The sequence below is a fragment of the Micropterus salmoides genome, unplaced genomic scaffold, assembly GCF_014851395.1.
Source record: "Micropterus salmoides isolate LMB-PRFRI ecotype aquatic unplaced genomic scaffold, ASM1485139v1 Ms_hic_scaffold_2058, whole genome shotgun sequence".
NCBI lineage: Eukaryota > Metazoa > Chordata > Actinopteri > Centrarchiformes > Centrarchidae > Micropterus > Micropterus salmoides.
This window is the reverse complement of record NW_024041216.1, coordinates 541-20339: the sequence shown is the minus strand read 5'-3', so window position 1 is coordinate 20339 and position 19799 is coordinate 541. Positions and strand designations below refer to the sequence as shown.

Genomic DNA, 19799 nt, shown 5'->3' with positions numbered 1-19799 from the left:
TTGTTCAGCCTTGTCCTTATTTTTAGCTGCATGTCTATTTCTATCTATCTCTAAACTCCTTCTGTGAATACACATATTTGTCCTTAAAGCTGATTCTGATTCTGAAACCAGCATTAAAAAATTAGTAAATGGACACAGAGTGGAGAATTTTGTCAAAAATCTACTTCCAAGGTTAACAACTTTCATGAATGGTTCCTTAACTTTTCAACCGTTTCACTGAAATATAGTGACAAGCTTTTAAGATCCTTCTCACTAAAACATGAATAAACAGGTCCAAAAATGTAACCATATTGAAGGAATGATTTTCAAAAACAATGCAATACAAAGTTGTTTGTTGTTTAAAAGCCGGTTTTACTATATACTAAACACCAGCAAGAGTGTGTCTTTGTGTGTTAATTATCTATTGTCTCTTGTCCTCTTCATCACTAGCTTCGTTAGAATGGAAGATCAGATGCAACCCCCATCATATGAGGAGGCCAGTCTCCAACCTCACAATCACGTTCTCCCTCCCCCATCCTACGACACCTCCCTCAACTCCCCCACATCACCTCCTCCCTCCTACCTAGAATCAGGTAAGTTTGAAAACAAATCTTCTGTTTCTCTGTTTTGGCCCTCTGTCCAAAAAGGCAGTGTTTTTCTCACCTTAAAACCCAGCTTTCTGAAAACAGTATACAGAATGGATAAATATGATGTGGAAAACTGAGCTTTACAAAAACAACGACAACAGACACGGGCGTGGACTATGTGTCAGTAAAGTTAAGCAACCTTTCTGTTGCCTCTAATTTTCCTCTGCAAACACTCATTTAAAAATGTATAGCTGTCAATAATGATCTCATAGTAGGCCTACAGCTTTTGTCATTAACCTGTATTTATGTTACAACAACTAAATTGTAACACTAAACTGTACTGAAACACAGTATAGATGATTACAGAGAGCAGGAGGGGACAGAAAGGAGTATTAAGGAGCTCAGACTGAACAAAGTAACCGGGCTGCTGACCGCAAGTTTGCTGTAATGCACTGTTAAATGCACTGACCAGTCGCCCTGGTAGCGACTGGTCAATCACAAGGTAGTCATACCCAAAAGCATACCCTGCTTTATCATCTGTTTTCCTCTAAATGAGAAATAGGGTCATTTTGTCATAGACTCCAATGCAATCAGACTTCTTTTTGCAACCAATGGAGTCGCCCCCTGCTGGCCATCGGAATAAATGCAGGTTTAGGGCACTTCCGTATTGGCTTCACTTTTCAGACCCAGAGGTTGCCACTTGAGCTGAATGCTGCCCTGGGAAGGACTGGGACAGACAGCCCACCTTACCAAATCTTTATGTCTTCATTAATGACTGTACTGTATGATAAAGTGTATTGACGTTTAAAATGTGTGACCACAGAAAAAGTCACTATGCTGCCCATGACACCTCAGTTCAGTGCCTGTTCTCTGTGGTTTTAATGGAGCCAATTTCATGGTAAAGTGAATAGTGCATAATAGTAGGTTTAGTTTTCTGTTTCTGTACTGAACGGGTATGAAATTGTTATTAATTCCCAGAGAAAGTTAGAGGCGACTAAAGGTTGTCTTCCTAACTTTACTGGCACACAGTCTCCAACCCTCACTGGGCTGGCTTACATCAGTGTTTTGCGAAAGCTCCATTTAGCCCGTACACACTGTAACACCAAGCAGGATTTTTTAAGATATCTAAACCCTGGAGAAAATTTTGGTAAAGCTCTGTTTTGGAGGAAGAAAATTGCTGCTAGTCTTGAAGGAGGACTGAAAAACAAAGAAAAAGATGCATTTACAAATTTAACCGGCTTAATGTGAACTTTTTTTTTTGTAGTTACAATTCAGCCAGATCCTTTTCCTGTCCTGACTCCACCCAGGGTGCCAACTGCTGTGACATCACCTTCACAAAACACTGGAATCATAATCCATCCAATTACACAAAGTATTAAAACTACATCTTTACTATTGCTTTTAAAATCATACATTCAAAATAACTGGGCAAATGAAAATAATAATGTTTTATTTGCTTCTGTATTTTGTTTCTGATGTCCTCTTCTGTCCTTCCCGTGCACTCTGAATACCAGTTGGTGTCAGCTGCATACAAACTCCGACAGTTGTGACCCAGCCTCAGCCGCAGCCTGTTCCTATCTCAGTGACACATCTGAGGGACATTCCCGGTTTGGTGCGCTGCCCACACTGCCAACATGTTGTCAGGACTAAAGTCACATACATGCCTGGGGGGGCGGCTTGGTGCCTGTGTATACTTCTCATCTTGGTGGGGTAAGACACACAGACATTTGAGGAATGAAAAATGTATTAAGTATAAATTAATAAATATATAAATAAATGCAGAAATAAATAATTAAATACATAAATAAATTTAAATTAAATATATTTTTGTAATTAAAAAAAGGCTATTTCTGTATTTATTTCTCTATTGTTTATGCATTTCTACATGCATTTATTTCTACATTTATATCTATATTTATTTATTTATTTCTACATTTATTTATTTAGCATTTCCACATTTCTCCATTTATTTATGCCTGTATTTCCACATTTCAACATTTATTTTTGCCTGCGCCTGTATGCTAATTGAGTGGGTGGTGCCAACATCAGTCTGAAACAGGATTGATTAGCTGGGGGCCGCATCGCAAACCAGACAGAAGCAAGCGATTCATCTACATGACACAAGTTAGCTACACAGTAGATTCCTTTATCAAACATATTCAGTGTCAAAGTACATGGATTCTTCCATGTTTTTTACAACAACAGCTAGCATAAGATTCCTCCACTGTTGGTGCAGACTAGAATTACTCCGGAAAGTGTGTTAGTATAATGTTATACCTGTTCTGTCCTCTTCACACGCCTTGCATGAATTGACAGGCAGATGAACTCCATGCTAAGTACCAAGTTAAAATATCTAACTAATAAAGCAGCACAATACCATTAAATAAAAGTATACAGGTAATATATTTTAGGTTATACTTTATTTGGATAGTCTGCCTACAGATAGTTTATAAAATATTTGTAACATCTCAACACCTTATAAATTGAAATTAAATAATTCAACTGTCTAACAAATAAAATTATTTTATGATCATATTACACTACTGTGGTTTAGGTTTGATTAGGGCAAATGTTTGTGTTCATTATAATTTATATACTTTTTTGCTCACCTCCAAAAATTGTCTACATGGTTGTTAATCCTTAATTTGCTGATAACTATTTGTACAGAACGAGTTCAACATTTCTAATGTTTGCTGTAGTGTGTCAAACATTTTCTTACTCTCCCGCCCCATCCAGACTGTGATTGGTCAGTTTATGACTTTATGAAAAGAATGTGTAATTACAAGGTATCCAATCTTCTCCCTCCTTTGTCTCTCCTGACAGAGATTAGCAGAGACAAAGGAGGTTGTAGCCAAGTCAGTGGTCTGGTCGCTGCCACCCCCCGTAATCCGACAGAAGCAAACACAGTTCATGCAAATAACCGGCAATACAGGAGCACTAGGTGCAATTGATGGTGCTCATATAAAGATAAACTTTTTTTTATCTTTCATTTATTAATGTGTAGGCCTATATCATAATGTAATACATTTATACTAAAGTAATTTTTCATCCCTCATACAGACACACACCCAAGTGCTAAACCAGCTTAAACCTCTCTGCATGTGTGTGTGTTTCAGGTTGTTCTGCGGTTTCTGTCTGATCCCGCTCATGATACGTGGCCTACAAGATGCACATCATTCCTGCCCACAGTGCAACATCCATCTGCACACACACAGAAGTTGACACTGTCAGTATTAATAAGTCTCCTCCTGTTCTCTTGTTCAGTTTTTTTCACAATATGGATGAGTAAACTGTTTTATAAACTAGGACTGTAAACTGTTAAAGTTACACAGTGTGTATAGGTAATAATGTGTGTGATGAGTGTGTGATCTCAGGTTTATGCACTATATACTGAACATAGAGATGGAAAGAGGAGTGGCTTAAGGCCGTAGGGTCTACGTGCGTACCTACGCCGTAGGCTATGCACGTAGCCATGCATTTATACTTGTGTGTCCGTCATTCTGCAATTACACCTCCAAACGCTAGTCGGCAGTAGCGCTACAGCGTCCACTGTGTTGACTTTTGCCAGCCGAGCAGGCTAACTTTCGGTTTAGCGCTCCGCTAACGTGAATGGGGGTAAAATTGTAAACGTGCGGCTGGTGTAGCCTTTTCAAATGTTACCGACCGAATGGATCACATTCTGATAGCGAAACGAGTTGCGGGGTTGCGACAGTCAAATATATTGATTCACTGTGTTACAGCTGCCATTTTGGCCGCTAGTAAATGTTACTTTAAAGCGCGGGGTACTTCCGGTCTGCGCAGAGGCATTACGAGGCTACCCAGCCGACCAATCACAGAGCTTACAGTCTGCGTCGACTCGACGTGTAGTTACATTTTGGAGGAGGTGCACGTCAGGCGACGCCGTAGCCTCTGCACAGCCCCGTCACCTACGCCGTCGATTTGACGCAGAAGTATAAATTGCACTTTATGCTGTTTGAGATGTTAAAAGATGTCAGAGTTGGGATCCTATGAAATTCAAACTCACCACTGCTTTTTGCTTTGAAGGACAAAATTCCAATCTTTTAACAGCAAAAGTACATGATACCAAAAAGATCTGATTTTCATTTTAATTTTATCTTTCTGATCATATTTCATCTCTGACAGATGGGATGGTTTGGGTTGACACACATAACATTTTAAGGCATTCTTCACAAGCAGACAAGTTTTTCTGATACATAGAAGGAAACTAGACAAGAACATGTTTTATTACGGTTTTGACCTTTTGTAAGAATGTAATGTAGTTTTAAAATCAAATTAATGGCTATTAAAGGTTGACATTACTGAATCCACCCCAAAAGTGCACCTTTACGCTTTACATTAATGAGTGCAGACAAAAGACTAAGCAAAGATAAACAGAGGAAATTTATGATTATCATAACAATGTCTAGGACATTCTGTATTTTTATGATATTGTATTTTATATATTTAAAAACTAAAAGAACAAAATCTTGAATACTTCGCTTTCTAATGCAGATACAGCTAACACTTGTTTTTACTTTAATGATGAAGGGGGCAACTTTTCCAGGCTTGAATGCCAGATAAGAAAGCCTGTTGTGAATCATGTTGACTTAACATGCTGTAATTTATTTTTCTGCACAATTCTTCTTTTAAAGGCCCTGCATAGCCAAGGTAAACCCACACAGTTGATTTGACTGATTAGACCTTTTGTCTGGAATGTGTGGGCGTGTACAGACCACTCCACTGACATCTCACCTGCGCTTCCTTTAGTTTTATTGCACCTATTAGGGCAGGACAAATAACATCGTTATCATCTTTATTATACATGGAAGCTAGTTGGCCTGATGCAACATACCTGTGTGGTTGTGCAGTGCCTTTAAGGTACAGTCTGCTACAACTCAAATTGATTGACGGAAGTTTGAATACAAAAAGGCAATAGCAACATTTATTGGTTGCTGCAAGAAAATATACATTACTGAAGTTTAAAGTGCTATCTAGGATTCAAACTCTTCAACTGTGTATACTGTGACTCAAATTTACAAGGTAAAAAACAATACAAATGGTGTCTTTGTTATTATCTATGTTATTGTTGTGACGCATACTTTGGTATATCATTTACATCATGTACAACTCCAGTCAATGAAGCTGATTATTAAAGTGATTTTGTTTTCCATTTAATTCCATTCTTATCATCTTATAACTTTCTTGCTAGGAGTTAGATGAGAATGTCTGTGTGTCCATATGTGAAGCTGCAGTCAGGAGAGGGCTATTAATCTCTTACCTTGCACTTTACTTTATTATTAATCAACACGCACAAAAAAGAACTCCCCAATATTTCTTGACTGCGAATTACAACTCTGAAGCTGATGAACATTTTTTCCATCTTGACGTCTTGTAATTACAGTCTTTTTTTGTACAAGATATAACTTAATTAGTAAATTAGTGTGCTTTAGAGATGTTAGTTGGCAGGCATTGTTTCCTTTGGACAGAACCAGGTCAGCTGTTTCATGTCTCTATGTAAAGCCTCTAGCTTCATAATATACCAGACACAGCACAGCACAGCAACAAGATTTTCAATCTTCTCCTATAAACTTCTGCAAGAAAGCGAAGTGTATTTCTCAAATTCTTGATGTATTCCTTTAATGATATCACCGCACCAGGTATAGAAAACAGGGTGAAGGTTGTGGTTGAAGGAAACATGTGGTGCCAGTACTGCTGAGTCAATGCCCTTCAATATAGTGACTGATTGATGCACCTGCTTTACCTGTCGTGGTCCAGCATCCCTGCCTCCTGTTTTTTAATCAAAATGTTTTCATGTTATTATTTATCATTCTATCATGTTGATAGGGAAATAAAAATGGTCTCTGGTTACTTTGACAAAGCTGTAAAGTAGTTTTATTTTTTCAAAATATGTGCAAGTGGGTGGCTTTTGCATATGAACACGCATATGTTTGAGTGCTTGAGCATAATGTGTGTGTGATTGGTGTGTGCATATGCTTTTGTGCTTCCATTTTGACCTTGTTCAGGCTAACAGTTTTAGGCAAAGGGCATTTAGATATTAGTGATATACTTGATATGAACAGCAACCAATAGCAGACATACAACAGGGCTCAGATAGGAAAGTTAATCAGCTACAGACTTGTGGGCCTAGTCGGCAGATAACAAAAGCATTTACAACTACCAGCTCAGCACTGATTCACATACACACATATATATATCTCTGTCCTACCTTTCACCACTCCTTCCCTACCGTCTGTCAAGCTTGTTCCAGTGGCCAGTTTGTCAGTCTGTGAGTGAACCGTCATGAGGACACTGCTGCTGCTGTGGGCGACGACCTTGTGTCTCTGTGTGTTTGTCGCCGCTGACACACAGGCAGACAAATCATCCCCTGAGAAGGATGGAGTTTTACAGCTGAAGAAAGGAAATTTCAACAGGGTACTGAGAAAACATAAACAGCTGCTGGTGCACTTCTGTAAGTTACACACACAGCTTGATCTTGACCTATATGTTAGTACAGGCTAAGCATAAAAATGACACCATAAGAGCGACTAAGTGGTTTGTATCTTTGGACAAAGCCAAATAGCATCCTCATGTATACTCACTGCGTGTGTCTGTTCCTACGTGCATGTAGATGCTCCTCTGTCTGGAGAAGGCTATCGAGTCTCAGCAGCCTTCGAAGGTGCTGCTGCAGAGCTTCAGGGGTCAGAGGTCAAACTGGCAGTGCTTGATGTGACAAAGGAGAAGGACCTCGCTAAAGAACTCAATGCGACAGGACTTCCCACAATCAGGCTGTACCTTTCCGGAGATAAACACAACCCTGTGTTCTGTCCTGGTACGTGCAAATAGTATCCTTTATACGTAGACCTACATTATTATCAGTTAATGGAGGTGTAATTTATCAATGTACTAAGAACTAAGCGCCTTCATAGAAGCTTTGTTCCTGATAACTAACTAACTTTGAGAGCCGTAGCTGTAGGGTGGTGAATCATTTCTCGTGATAATGTGGTAATGCAACCATGTAATAATATTAATTAATTAATACATTAAACTTATATATATATATATTGTCCATGTATATAACATTATATCCTATATGATCTTATTCCTTTACAGATCATCAGCATTAACCTGGCTGTTCTGGCTACATTAGCTAATATTGTTAATATTGTTAAAATAATCCTGCTTCAACATCATACAATAAAACATGATTTGTTAAAAGTTAGATTTACGTGAGAGAATACAGTTGATAGGCTGAGATAGCTAATTTGCTAGTTAGCTAATTTTCTAGCTAGCTTGCAAACGTTAGCAAGCAAGTCTCGTGCCACTTGCCATCTGTTGCTACACTGAGCTAGCACAGTATTCAATAAATATTTTCTTGATCACTTAAATTATTTCTTATTGACGTAATTAGCCTTCCATTTCTTCATGTTTCTTGTTTGTTCAACAATTGACAATAATATTCTCTTCTGCAACAGCAGACTTGATTTTTTTGCTTCTTGATATGAAATGGCGCTATATGAATAAAATTGAATTAGAAACTCTGTCGCCTTCTTGTCTATTCCTTATATAACTGCAACATACCTCATCATGCATTTCACGTATTTCTGAGATCAGGTTGCATCATGTGTATCGCTGATTTAACAAGCAAATATAGCAGCTGTGTGCATCAGTTACATTGAAATCAAATCGTCCTCCTACAGAAAAAGTTGTTGTCATGTAAAAAATAGTACCAGCACCCAACTCCCATTAAACACAACTCATTTGTACTTTAAACAAATGAGATATAATATGTAAACTAGTGAGATTTATAATTTTAGGCAGATATTTTACTTACTTGGAGAAAACCAGGCAAGCTGTTTTCCCCTGTTTCCAGTCTTTATGCTAAGCTAAGCATCTTCTGACTCTTGCTCAATAGTTAATAATTTACTATTAACTATTTATTAAGTATTTATTATTGTCAACTATACTATTTTACTATTTAAATATGACTTGTTTTCCTGGATTGTGATTAAGCTCCTAAGAGCTCGGCTTCCATCTTGACCTGGCTGAAGAGGAGGGCTGGGTCTGCTGCTGACCTCATCACTGATCTTAGCCACTCCGAGGTCTCAGAGGAACTGACAGTGGTTGGATTCTTTAAGGTGATTAATGTTATTATGAATAGATTCCCACTTTCTCACTGGTGTTGTGACTATAATCAATTATCTGAATGATATTTTGTGTGCGTGTGTGTTTGTGTGCAGGAGCTGAACAACGAGTACATCCAGGTGTTCTACGCTGCAGCGATCGACCTTCCTGATGTTAACTTTGCTGTGACACAGAACAATGAAGTTATCAGCAAATATGGTGTCACATATGATGTAGTACTGCTACTCAAAAAGGTACTTTAAATATGACATACAAACACACACATATGACAAGCTGTATATATACCGACTCGATGCAAGAGACAGGATTTAAATCATTAAAGCATCACATAAAGCTGGTGGAAGGTATTAATGTATAAAGTAGTTCAAGACCAGAGGTTCACTGCATTCTTCCCTGTGTGTGTGTGTGTGTGTGTGTGTGTGTGTGTATCTGCTGCAGTCTAAGCTCATCCAGGCTTACAAAATGATGCCTCAGACATCCAAAGAGGAGCTGGTCGTTTTTATCACCGTCTACCAGATGGACCCAGTGACTGAGTACACTGGTCAGGTAGAGTATTAGATGCAAGGTACATTTTCACAGTCATATGACTTCTCTACTGCCAAGTTCGGGTAAAAAAGTTTGAATTTAAACTCACTAAGATGGGTTACTTCGCTGTATCAATACACTGAAGATTTTCTATAGGTTTCAGTTGGCATGTTTTTAGGATGAAAATCTGAAGGTCAAATATCTCTTTCAATGAATATAAAAAATAGGAGGTTTTTCCCCATCTAAGGTCTAACGTTTAACATGATTTGTGGATTTTTGTTCTCTCAAATTTAAAATCTACACCCTAATTGGACAGGCCACCCAAAAGACACAAAATAAAATAAAATAAAAGTCATATTGTTGCTACTGAAATGCATGGTGTGAACAGGGGAAAAGTCTTTGAAATTTAAAACATTTTGGGTGGAGTATTGTGTTGTTTTACATCATATCACATTGTATTACATCACTTTTGACTGCCATAAGTCTACTTTAACTTCTGTACTGTAACTTGAATAAACACTGAACAAAAGAAGTAAAAAGTAAAAGTATTTTTTACATTTACATTCTACATTTTTTGGCATTGCCTTCTTTCAATCTTCTAAAAAGTTAGATTTCCCAGGGAAAGACACAAGCTGGCAGCTACTAACACAGCTGAGATTTAATTCAGCAGTAATTCATACAGGGTGCACTATTTAGACACACATAACCTAATTTTTTTGATATGTATGTATGTTATTGTCTCTTTTGCAGACAGCCAATCAGATATTAACAGCACCTGTGTTAAACCACGCCCTCCTGTTTGTCAACAAAAGCTCTGCTGACTTTAAAGAGATCTACTCTGGTTTTAACAGTGCTGCTACAGCATTCAGGTTGAAGGTAAATTATTTCAAACAGCAGCATTGCAACCATATTAGAATAATCTTCTTGCAAGATGTTACGAGTACAGTACTTCATCTCTGCAAGTGTGTGTGTTTAGATTTTATTTGTGTGGGTGAACGTGGATGAGCCCCGTAATGGCAGGCTAATGGAGTACTTCCGGGTTCGTGATTTTGAGGCTCCACTCATCCGAATGGTCAACCTGACAGACCATGTGACCTATCACCTGCCTTCTGAAACTTTGGATGTAGAAACCATAAAAACATTCTGCCAGTCCTACCTAGAGGGCAAGGCTAAGGTAACATTCACTCTCTCACGTCTAATGTGTGAAAAATAACAGAAGCAGGAGAAAACGGCTTGTGCTGAAATAAATAACGTGTTCATGTCTGTGTTAATGTAACAGCCTAGGATGCAGAGTGAGCCGATACCTGAAGGTTGGGACAAACAGCCGGTGAAGGAGCTGGTGGGAATGACTCTGGAGAAAGTCGTCTTTAACCCCAACAAGACTGTTTTTGTCCTCTTCTGTATGTAAATACACTCTAAAAACTGTTCAGTAAGCCTGGGCTTGGAAATGTACAGTTCATAAGAAATCTAGTCACCTTGGTTAATACGAGGCTACATTTGGTCAAAAAGTGTAACGTCTTGGTTACACGTAATCATGTTTAAAGTAGTAATTTAAAGCTGCAGTAGTCTATAATTTATAGATACAATTACTAGGTGCTGCTTGTATAGTGATGAACCCACAGAGAATTATCACCTGACTCTACAGTTCCCCTCAATTGTCTAGATTTTCCAGCCCGCAACTTTACTCTTTCAGTTTGCTCTCACTGCTCTCATCAACAACGTTCTAGCAGGTAGCTGTTGTATACCCTCTATCTGCTCAGCATCACCAATAGCTGATGAACACACTGGAGCATTTAGCAGCTAAAGAGCCAGATACTTCCCCTTGAGTTGGTGGAGCCCGAAAAAGAGTTAAAAGGAGAGTTTGTACATTGGACTCGTCAGGTGGCCAGAAACACGACCCTAAATGAATGATGATGTTGCTCCATGTCTGCTGAATGTGTAAATGGAAAAACTGCTTGCTAACACTTTTGCCACAATAACTTAAAGTGGCCATATTATGGTCATTTTCAGGTTCATAATTTTATTACAGGGTTGTACCAGTATAGGTTTACATGTTTAACATACCATATTTTCTGTAATACCGCACATTGCTGCAGCACCTCGTTTCCCCTTGTGTGTTAAACTCTCTGTTGTAGCTATGGAGTGAAGCATCTCACTTCTATTTGATCTTTGTTAGTTAGGACTACTAGCCAATCAGAAGCAGAGTGGGGCGGGTCCTGACAAGCCTGTAACCACAGCTTTGGTTCAGCTGTACATGGTTCCCAAAACAGCACTGACTGATAATCTATACTAAACTTCTATTTCAGATCTTCCCTACAGTCAGGAGTCACGTGCTGTGTTTCCACTTTGGGAGGAGTTAGCTGAGACCTTGAAGGATCGAGAAGACATTGTCATTGCTCGCATCGATGCCTCAGCCAATGACATCAACATGTCAATGCAGGGCACCTACCCATCACTCTGTTTGTTCCCTGCTCTATATGCTGAAAGAGTATGAAGCAATTTCAATTATTCTTTTTTTTATCTTAAGTATTTTCTGTTTACAGTGTAACAGTATTTTTAATGTGATGACTGCAAACTTGTTTTGAATGAACTATCAATCTATTCCAACTCTAATGACACAATCTCTTATGGGGTGACTGTGGTTGCGTTATTTATAAATTTTTTACAGAAATGAAAACATACATAACATAAATGAGGATAGAAATACTGTAATATATCCCTGTGAGTTTTATGCATTAAAGGTGGGGTATGCGATTCTGAAGAAATCCAGTACCATGACCATGATACTATGAAATGGATCCAATGACACGGCAAGTGATGTAACTAACGTTAGCTCACTTGTGGGTTAGCCAACTGTCACTACAGTTGCGGCTCTAGAGCTAACATGCAGAGTAAGCAAGTAAAACTATATTTGTATACCAGTTTTTAACACAGGTTACAAAGCGCTGTACTTTAATATCAAACCTAAAAATAAAAACACAAACTCATGCAAGAAAAACATTTTTTTAATTCATTCACATACCCGCACATATGACCACAGAACGCATACAGCTACCAGACACCTTTCATAGCACACCATTATCGCAAAAGCTAACCCAAAGAAGTGGGTTGTTATAAAATGTCTGAAAGAGGGAACATACTCAACTGATCTAATGGGAGGGGGGAGATCGTCTTTGGTTATATGCTTGGCACTCAGTATAGCCAATAGGTTATGGTTAAATGACTTAATAGGCTGCCCAGTGGTGTAAGGGCTTAGTAGCTCGGAAATGTACATACAAATCATTGCTGGAATAGTGTTGTTGTGTGGCTCAATTCGAGCCACTTTGTTTGTTTCCCATTTACAGAGCCACATCTGTGTACAAGCACCAGATTTTTTTCCCATCACATCGACAGAACGGCCATCTCCCAGGCCAGGAGGAGATATTCGCGGACTTTGACAACAAGACTGTATTGGATTAGAATCACATATCCCACCTTTAAAGGAGCAAATTATTGTCAAATGACTGCTGAAAAATGTGCAGATTATATGCCTTACCCCTGCTATGTGGGGGAAACTTGACATGTATTGATGCAATAATGTTCAGTTTGTGAAATCTGTGTTCCTGTCAGATGCTGGTTTACCCTGGTAAGAGGAAGTTGAAGGACCTGGTTAAGTTTGTAGATAGAGAGATGGAGAAAGCCAAAAAAGACAGAGTGAAGGTAAAATTATCTCCTTTATTACTCTGCCCCACAAACACCACTGCCGTGGTTTGACTGTGTGTGTGTTTGAATGTTGCCTTTTTTCTGTGTTAAAAATAAACTTCTTTCTTTTGTGTCTCCAGGAGGATGAAGACAGGAGGAAGTACATCGAGGCCATAAAAGCTGAAGAGGCAAAAAAAGCCAACAAATCCAAAGATGAGCTTTAATCCAAAAACAAAGAGAGTACACTGTGTGTGTGTGTGTGTGTGTGTGTGTGTGTGTGTGTGTGTGTGTGTGGTATACCTTTCAGTCTGTACTTTCTAAACATGTATCAGGTTTTATCTACTCAACCAAGTTGTCAATAAGCATCTGGTCAATCAAATCTAATAAAGTCTTCACTTACAAACTCTCATGATGGTGAGACTTTTTATTTAACAGTGAGTCTCTGTTCTTGTCATTGATCATGGGAATTCAAAGTTGAAGAAGACTTAGCAGCAGCTAAGTTAAAAAGATCCATGACTTAAAAGTATAACCTAACAATGAATAATATAGTAATAAAGAGCTCGACCGATATATCAGCATGATTGAAATTATCGGCTGATTTTATCTTAACATAGATATTTCATATTTGCTACTAAAACATTGCAGTAAAGAAATGCCAAAGATATGTTTGAGGTAATTTAGAAACAATGTCTCCATGACACTTGTCCACCAGAGAGCAGTAACAAGTGTATTCTTGAACGGTAAAATAGCCTGTTCAGTACATATCTTGCCCCCATTTTAAAAAACAAAAACAAATTTAAAGGATTCCTATAGAAAAGTTTGTTCATGCTATGCGATTATATTATAGAATAAGGCTGGTGATATTCAATTTATTTTTGTTGTCAACATTTCCCGTGATAAGACCAAAACCAAAAATGAATTGATCCTATTAACAAGTGTTGTCTGTGTGGCCTGGTCTGATTGTGGCTCATGTCATGGAGCTTAATTTTTGTCCAGAAACTACTAAAAACACATCATTGAACTACACTGTTGCTCTGGATGACACATTCTTTCATTACCATGAACAAAGACTATAATACTCACAAATGCACCAAAAGTGTATCTGCCGGTGAAAATAGTCCAGAACAAATAAACTATTTTCTCCAGTAAGAGTAATGTTCGTAAAAGCCAAATTACATTACAATGTGTTGTAATGGATGAAGCTACACAGAAGTATAGAAAGTTACATTTTGCTCTACCTTTTGTAACATTAAAGAGATGTACACATTAATGCATCAATAATTTTAATCCAATAAAGTAATATAGCCTACATTATTCTGAAATGAGACATTGCATTTTACTTGTGGCACTTGTCTATATTATGTTTTTTAATGCATGATTTTTATTTGTTTCTATGCTGTGGTAATACTACTTTTACTTAAGTACTTCTTTCACCATTGATATGGGCCCACTGGGAGTTGATAAATGATAATAGTCCTACTGACAAAAACCCCATCCCCAACAGTAGCTTGCATGGGAAATTTAGGTTAGCATAGGCTCGCTTTAGCATACATATATCTTCTTTTAGAAAAAAAAGATAATTAACATCCTCTTATAAGCTTAAAATATAAACAAAAAACATAAACAAGGTTGGGCACACAGCAATGGGATAAATTCACTATTAAATGCAACCTATAATGAGCACTGCCAGTTAATTCTGCGGTGCAGCCAGTGATCTGCTCTCAGTGACGCGGTGTGACTTCACACGGAGGCTACAGGACGCCGCCGCTGCGCGCAGCTCTGACCGTCTCCTCTCGTTCTCTCAGCTGGCAGCAGAAAGCCGGAGGGATGCAGGCAGCGGGCGCGTATGGCGCCGGGAAGGCAGGGAGCTTCTCCTTCGATCCGGTCGCGTTCTTCACGCATCCCCGGACCATCCTGAGACTGATGTCGTGGGTAAGCCTCCTTTGCAACGTGTGGTTTGATACCAATGGACAGGCCTACCTTCCTGCACACCATCCCCCCTGCCTGTCTCTCTTTCATTCACATTATCTGTGTCTCTCGCTTTTTGTGTCTTTTATCCAGTCAGGATTATTATATTAGTAGGCTATTTGTATTAAACTGCTCAATTTTGTTGTTGTTAAATTTCTGCTGTGCTGTTCATTTCAGCTCAATAAACAGAAATCATTTGAGTGATGCAGCTTCTGGAGATTCAGGGCCAGCGTCAAATTACCATATGTTTATCTGGGGCCTCTTTTGTGTCTGGATTGAGCTCATGTGAGCGCTTTGGATTTAAATGCCGCTAACCGGAATGCAACACCTCTCTCTCGTCTCTCTGGTGTGATGGTGTGCAGCTCTGAGTCACCATACAGCTTTAATCTGCACTGAAGGAACACTTTGGTTTTAGAGGAGGCAGAGGAAGTTAACAGAAACACTCTGTCTGTCTTCTGTCTCTCTGTGTGTTTGTTCAGTCTAACATGATTTGGCACAAACAATTTGGCGTTCTCCTTAAAACAAAGAACATAACTTACAATGATGATGATATTACAATGTGGAACAGGCCAGCAGTGGCAGAATGACACTAAGTGGGCCTACATTACTGAAGTACTGTAATTTAGTACAATTTTGAGGTATTTGTACTTTACTTGTGTATTTCCATGTTATGTACCTTGCACTTCTTCTCCCCTACATTTTGGAAAACAGTATTGTACTTTTACTGTATTACAGTTATTTGACATTAGGCCTACTTGTTATTTTGCAGATTCAGATTGTTAACACAACATGCAAATCGACAAAGGATGTATTATTATTGATTAAGCTATACTGCTTAATATCTGTGATATAATATACATTAGTCTGAAATGGGACATTCTGTTTTAATTTTGGTACTCTACTCTTACTGGTATATTATTGATTCCAATACTTTTGTAAAATTCTGAATGTAGGACTTTTACTTGTAACAAAGTATTTATACACTGTTGGTTTATAAAATGTGAGATAACTTGAGTGTTCATTTAATTATTGCTAGGTTTGGTGATTGTTTTCTCAGCTAATCCACTCGTTGCTCTAAGAAATGTCTGAAAATAGTTAAAATGTCCATCAATTTCCGAAACACCTAAAGTAATGTATTTGAATGTTTTGTTTGTCAGATCAACAGCACAAAGCTTAAAGACTTAAAGATATTCAATTTACAATTATATGACGCTGAAAATCCTCACAACTGGGAAGCTGAAACCTATGAATGTATTTTGTATGAAAAAAAAAATGATTAACCCGAAAACTATCTGCATGGCTATATAATACTTGGGAAAACGTTTAAAAACTTTTAAACGCTTACATAATTAGAGAAGAGAAGTATATCTTTGTGTCTTGAAGTGGTGGTGTGTGTGGCATGCATGAGGAATGAAGGCATTCATACTCCAGTGTGAGTTCATTCTCTTCACTCGTTAGATAATAAATCGGCCCACATGTCTTTCCCTGTAGATTTTCTCCATGGTGGTGTTCAGCTGCATCGTGAACGAGGGCTACTCAACATCGGCAGCGAGCGTTGCTCTGCGTCTTCAACAACAACGCTGATGCCTGTAACTACGGTGTCACTGTGGGCGGGCCTGTTTCCTCGGCAGCATCGTTTCCTGATCCTGGACATTTACTTTCCCTCCATCAGCAGCATCAAGGACAGAAGACGTGCTGTCCTGCTGGACCTCGTCTTCTCTGGTACATATACACACAAATATTATGGACTGTTGTTCAACAAATATTATAAACTATGTAGATACAAAAAGGCACCCTCATGTCTGTACAGTAAATAGAAACTACAGCCAGCAGCAGGATAGCTTAGCTAAGCACAAAGACTGGAAACAGAGGGAAACAGTCTGCTCTGTCCAGTGGTAACAAAAGCCACGTTCAAGCTTCTTCAAAACTCACAAACCACCATGTTTTATCTTCTTTGTCTAATCCATATGAAAACTAAAGTGTAAAAGTGACTTCCTAGAGTCCCTGCTGGCCATCTGGCAACCTCAAACAGACAACATGACAAAATCCTCTGACTTTTACTTTAAAGTCACCGGCATGTCAACATTTTCTCGTATCCCTTGCAATCTACTAGATGGATTGTTACAAAATGTTGTACAAACATTTGTGGTCCCTAGAAGATGAAACCTTTCGGGAATCACCTGACTTTTAATTTAGCACCATCACCTTCACCATCATCATATGTTCATTTGTACAACACTTGTACAATACTTCGATTTATGACAAACCAAAACTGACATTCCCATCAGCCGCAGCTGTACTTTCTTTTATTAGCAATTATAGGCCTGCTAAAATCCTAAACTAAGATGGTTAAATTCTACCTGTTAATGTTAGCATTGTCATTGTTAGCATGTTGGCTCAAAGTAGTGTTGTAACTAAGTAGAGCTTCACAGAACTTCTTCACAGTCTTTTACCACTGTTCAAAAATAATAAAAATAATGTTATGAAACAAAGATATTTAAGGAAATAAAAAATAATTCAAGTTTTAAAAAAGTCATAAAATCAGGATAAGCTTTCTGATGGAAGTATATTGAAAGAAGAGATTTAAGAGATAATGCCAATGACCATTTCTGACTCCTCTGTGTCCCGCCTCCAGGTCTTGCCAGCTTCCTGTGGTTCGTTGGCTTCTGTTTTCTGGCCAATCAGTGGCAGGCTACTTCCCAGAGCTGCCATTGGCCCAGGGCTCCGACGCCGCCCGAGCCACCATCGCTTTCTGCTTCTTCTCCATCCTTACCTGGGTCTGTATGTTTATGTGTGAAACCTGCCATGTCTGTGTGTATATCCAGTGTGTTTGTATTCATCATCATGTCTGTGTGTAAACTTATCCTCTGTCTGCATGTACATCCAGGTGTTTGTGTTCATCATCGAGTTTGTGTATGTGTGTATTCCAGGGTTATCAATGTCTGCTGGCAGTGAACAGGTTTAAGAGCATTTCCTTCATGGAGGACAAGCAGAGGCTCCTGCCTAGGACCCCTACCACCCTCGCTCTAGTTTAACACACACTCACATACACACACCCACACAAACTGAGTCCCAGCTGTATATTACTGGTTGATTAGGGCATGTCTGAAAGTTTGTCATGTAGCGTCAGGTTTCATTCAGTGATATAATAATAATAATAATAAGTATAAGGGCAGATAATTGGTTGAAGTTGATATGAAATATGTATAACATACAATATGTTTCCAATATTGATACAGTGGTGGATAAAGTATTCAGATCCTTTACTTAAGTAAAAGTACTAATAACACCCTGTAAAAATACTCTGTTACAGGTAAAAGTACTCCATTGAAAATGTTACTTAAGTAAAAGTAATAAGGAAAATGTACGTAAAGTATTAAAGTAGTAAGTACTCAATGCAGAAAAACAAACAGTGACTGTTACTTTTAGAAATCACATTATTATATTATTATTACTCATGCATTAATGTAAAACGTGAGTTACGTAGTAACTACGGTTCTATGAATTCTGGATGACCGCCAGAGGCAGTGCATAACACGGATGACTACTACCAACGTCGTCACGAGGAATCCCACCTTACCGGGAACGGCCAGAGGGTTCAGCCAGTACCAAAGGCAGGTCCCAAGAGGGGACCATGACAGCTCGGGGGGGGGTTCCGTTGCTGGGCTCCTTTAAGGAACCGGGTCACCAGGGTGTGAGATGACATTGCAGGAAATTGTAGCCACAGACCCTAAAGGTTGAAGTGGAGAGCTTCTTCTCTAGCAAAGACTGCAAAAACGCAGTATTATCGGCACAGAGGATTTTTCAGGAGCTATCTTCAGGAGCTTTATGAGCTCCGAAAAAATCTTCCACTTGTGCCTGGTCACACGATTCGAGGAACGGGTCAGGCCCTCAAGGGCCACACCCATAGCTGCAGGCGTTACGGGCTCAGATGCCAGATGTGGCCCCCCAGGTGCAACAGCAGGTCTCACCTCCTGGGAAGGCACCATGGGACCCTGTCCAAAAGCTTGTGCATCACTGGAAACCAGAGTCTCCCTGGCCAGTTCGGGGCCACCAACAGGAGCTTGTGGTTGCTCTGCTGCACTCTGTGCAACATAACCGTTATCAGTGGGAATGGTGGAGTGGCATAGAGGAGACGATCTGGCCACGGGTGTGCCAGGGCATCCTGTCCCAACGGCCTCGTTTCCTCCCTCAGTGAAAACCAAAGGGAGCAGTGGGTTGTGGACTCTGAGGCAAACAGGTCCACTTCTGCTGTGCCATATTTGCCCCATATTTCCTCTACCACCCTGGGTGGGAGAGGTAGTCTGCCACCATGTTCTGTGACCCCGGCAAGTACATGGCCTTGAGGCTGGCCTTGAGGCTGGCCTTGAGGCTGGCCTTGAGGCTGGCCTTGAGGCTGGCCAAGCTGCGGAAAGCCCATACCAGGAGTTGCCGTGCCACCTGCAGCAACATGGCCGACCTGGTGCCCTTGCTGATTACATGGTAGACTGCTGAGGTGTTGTCGGATCGAACAAGAACATGCCTGCCTCTTAAATACGGCAGGACTCGTGCAGCGCCAACTGATAACTGCATATAACATAACTGCGAATCTAAATGGAGGACATTGATCCAAATTTGGAAGGGTCATAAATACAGGAGGCCCAGTGGCACAGCTGATGTTACAGAGGTCAACATACCCATCAACCTGAGAAAAAGGCTGTACCTCAACCTCCTGTTTCTGGAAATGACGGAGAAGCTGGAGTATGGCCTCTACCCGCCGTGGCGTTGGGAAGGCCAGCATGTGACAGGAGTCCAGGGTTAATCAAATGAACACCACCCTTTGGCTGGGTATCAAACAACTTTTGGCGTAATTGACGGTAAGGCCCAACCTTGTCACATGACATAGAAGAGAGGCAGTTTCCTGCTCCACCTGTTTCT

General features: G+C 39.5%; 2 protein-coding genes and 1 pseudogene across 2 annotated transcripts; all 3 read left to right on the top strand.

Moving 5' to 3' along the window:
* The first annotated feature begins 433 nt into the window (after positions 1 to 433).
* LOC119915318 (lipopolysaccharide-induced tumor necrosis factor-alpha factor homolog) lies at positions 434 to 4115 on the top strand. The gene is made up of 4 exons (XM_038734858.1): positions 434 to 572; positions 1831 to 1938; positions 2081 to 2276; positions 3683 to 4115. Exons 1-4 carry the CDS (start codon positions 440 to 442, stop codon positions 3786 to 3788), a joined length of 543 nt encoding a protein of 180 aa, XP_038590786.1. The 5' UTR covers positions 434 to 439; the 3' UTR covers positions 3789 to 4115.
* A 1770-nt stretch (positions 4116 to 5885) lies between these two features.
* LOC119915317 (protein disulfide-isomerase-like) lies at positions 5886 to 13323 on the top strand. Its single transcript, XM_038734857.1, has 11 exons — positions 5886 to 7035; positions 7195 to 7395; positions 8577 to 8701; positions 8804 to 8941; positions 9147 to 9254; positions 9984 to 10109; positions 10210 to 10407; positions 10513 to 10633; positions 11540 to 11721; positions 12843 to 12932; positions 13055 to 13323. Exons 1-11 carry the CDS (start codon positions 6867 to 6869, stop codon positions 13136 to 13138), a joined length of 1542 nt encoding a protein of 513 aa, XP_038590785.1. The 5' UTR covers positions 5886 to 6866; the 3' UTR covers positions 13139 to 13323.
* A 1374-nt stretch (positions 13324 to 14697) lies between these two features.
* LOC119915319 lies at positions 14698 to 18006 on the top strand (annotated as a pseudogene).
* Positions 18007 to 19799: the final 1793 nt, after the last annotated feature.